Source organism: Gossypium hirsutum, chromosome A03, assembly GCF_007990345.1.
Source record: "Gossypium hirsutum isolate 1008001.06 chromosome A03, Gossypium_hirsutum_v2.1, whole genome shotgun sequence".
NCBI lineage: Eukaryota > Viridiplantae > Streptophyta > Magnoliopsida > Malvales > Malvaceae > Gossypium > Gossypium hirsutum.
The window spans coordinates 963,599-966,187 of NC_053426.1; the positions used below are offsets into that span (position 1 = coordinate 963,599).

The window sequence follows — 2,589 nt, forward strand, 5'->3', positions numbered from 1 at the left end:
TAATAGTTGAATGACTACTAATGTAGTTTACCCATTCTCTTAAATAGTATAATGATAAAATTGATAGTAAAAGGATTAATTTGATACAACCATTTAACAGAGGGATTTGACGAATATTTTCACCAATTAAAATGTGAAAAATTGGTGGGAACATAATTATGGGAAATTAGAGAGAATGTGGAATTTTCCATAATAGAAAACAAGAAATTATTTTATATTCATTTATAAAAAAAAAAGAAGAAGGTGAGCAAAGATGCATGGGCCATGTAAAACAATCCCAGCGGCAGCGGTAGCGGGCAGAGAGAGACCTGCACTGCACGCCCTACATCACCAACTTTCAACTTACTATTATATTATATTTCCCTTTTACCAACAACAAATTTATATATTTTATTGAAGGAAATTAGATTCTTCAATTAAAAAAGAAAACTAATTTCTCATTAATTAAGGATTAATGTAAATTATAGGATTAAGAATTAACTCCTTCCTTAAGAAAAGCCAACCCCCACGCTAAGTAGAAGAAGAGAAAAACAATGGCACCAAAAAATAAAAATCCAAATATTAAGTAAATATGAATTGAATGAGCATTATAAGGCCTCTCTCTCTTGGACTGATTCTTTCCAATAGCATCTCTTTCTTTCTACATCTCTCTATATATATCCTTTCTCTTTATCCTTTCCCACATTTTGTTCTACTCTTATATATATATATATCAAGAACAAGATAATAAAAATGATTTGGGTTTATGTTTATGTTTATGCCATACCACCTTGTTCTTCACTTTGATTTTTCATTTATCTTCTTCAAAGTTGTGAAATTTTGTTAAAGCTTTTTTTCTTTTTCTTTTTGTTTGTTAATGGCTGTTCAAGCAGCTCAATACCCTTCCAATGTCTTCCTCTTAAACAGGTTTGTTCAGTTCTTTTTGCCAATTTTTTTCTTATTCTTGGATTTCTTTTTGTTTTTGATTTTGAGTTTGTTTGTTTTTTTATATATAGAAATGGACAAGATGGACAACAAGGAGGAGGCGCTTTTGTTGATCAACCTCATATGTTCTTCAACAATGGAAGCAATGGAACCAACAATAATACTAATATCAATATCAGTAACAATATTAATCAGAGGAAGAGAGGGAGGGAATTAGTTACAGGAACGGCGGCGATAACGACGCCGATGAATTCATTCACTTTGCAAACACCACCGCCGCAGATGATAGACCTTTCTCAACTTCATCACCACAACCAGCCAAATGTAGTTGTCTCCACCGGTCTCCGGTTATCGTCCGGCGACCAACAGCAAAGTCAAAATCATGGTTATCTTCAACAACAACAACAACCATCATCGGCCTTTTTGTCTATAATATCTGAAAATTTGGGTATTCAAATTAAACGTCAAAGAGAAGAATTAGATCAATTTCTTCAAGCTCAGGTACCAAGTTTGATTCTTTCACATATTGGGTTTTTGTTCTTTTTTTTTTTCTTTCCGGTGGGGGAAATGTGACGGATTTTTTTATAGGGGGAGGAATTACGGCGTACGTTAGCCGAGAAAAGGCAAAGGCACTACCATGCTCTGTTGGGGGCAGCGGAAGAGACCGTGGCGAGGAGGTTAAGGGAGAAAGAAGCGGAGGTGGAAAAAGCGAAGCGTCGGAACGCCGAGTTGGAAGCACGGGCGGCGCAAGTTAGCGTGGAGGTGCAGGTTTGGCAAGCGAAAGCGAGGGCGCAAGAAGCGACGGCGGTGTCATTGCAAGCGCAGCTCCAACAAGCTATAATGAGCGGAGCGACGGCGCGCGATAATAGGAGAGGGGATGAGGGACTAAACTGCGCTGGTGGTGGAGTGGAACGGCAACCGGAGGACGCCGAATCGGCTTACGTGGACCCGGACAGAGTAGTCGCTTCGGGACCGGTTTGCAGAGCGTGTAGGAAACGCGCCGCGGTGGTGGTGTTGTTGCCTTGCCAGCATCTTTGCTTATGTACAGAGTGTGATGGAGTGGCGCAAGCCTGTCCGCTTTGCCTCACCGCCAGAAATTCTAGCGTTGAGGTTTTGCTTTCTTGAAAGGCTTTTTTTTTCCAAAGGTAAAAAAATTTAAAATTAAAATAACCTTTGACTATAATAATATTTTACCTTTTATTTTTTTGAAAATTAATTCATATATAAATTCTTTTATTTGATATATATATTTTGCTCTTAGCTAATTACCTATTTTTTTTATAGGTAATACTTATTTCTATTCATGAATATCTTCGAATCTTTAGTTCAAAAAATATGCGTTTAAATGCGCTTAAATTTACTTCTTATATTATATATGAATTGAATCAAGACTTAATCAACAAGATTACTATTAATACAATTTACTCTACTGATAAGCTTTGTCCCATAAATTCATCTATTATCGGTCGGTAAATCATACACTTTCAGTTTATCAAATATAGTTTATCCGTTTAGAGAAAGTGGTGCAGTCGAAGTCTCTTGGAATTTTATGTTTCTTTCATTAGAGTCTGGAGTTTGAGAAATCAAACTTCTAATTAAGAGTGACATTCAGTGAAGTCTGTATTTTGGTCACTCAAAAATAATAAATTTATAATTTAATTTTTT

General features: G+C 36.1%; 1 protein-coding gene across 1 annotated transcript; it reads left to right on the forward strand.

Annotated features, from left to right (window-relative positions):
- The first annotated feature begins 419 nt into the window (after positions 1 to 419).
- LOC121223378 (E3 ubiquitin-protein ligase BOI) lies at positions 420 to 2,173 on the forward strand. Its single transcript, XM_041104724.1, has 3 exons — positions 420 to 906; positions 996 to 1,425; positions 1,513 to 2,173. Exons 1-3 carry the CDS (start codon positions 857 to 859, stop codon positions 2,047 to 2,049), a joined length of 1,017 nt encoding a protein of 338 aa, XP_040960658.1. The 5' UTR covers positions 420 to 856; the 3' UTR covers positions 2,050 to 2,173.
- Positions 2,174 to 2,589: the final 416 nt, after the last annotated feature.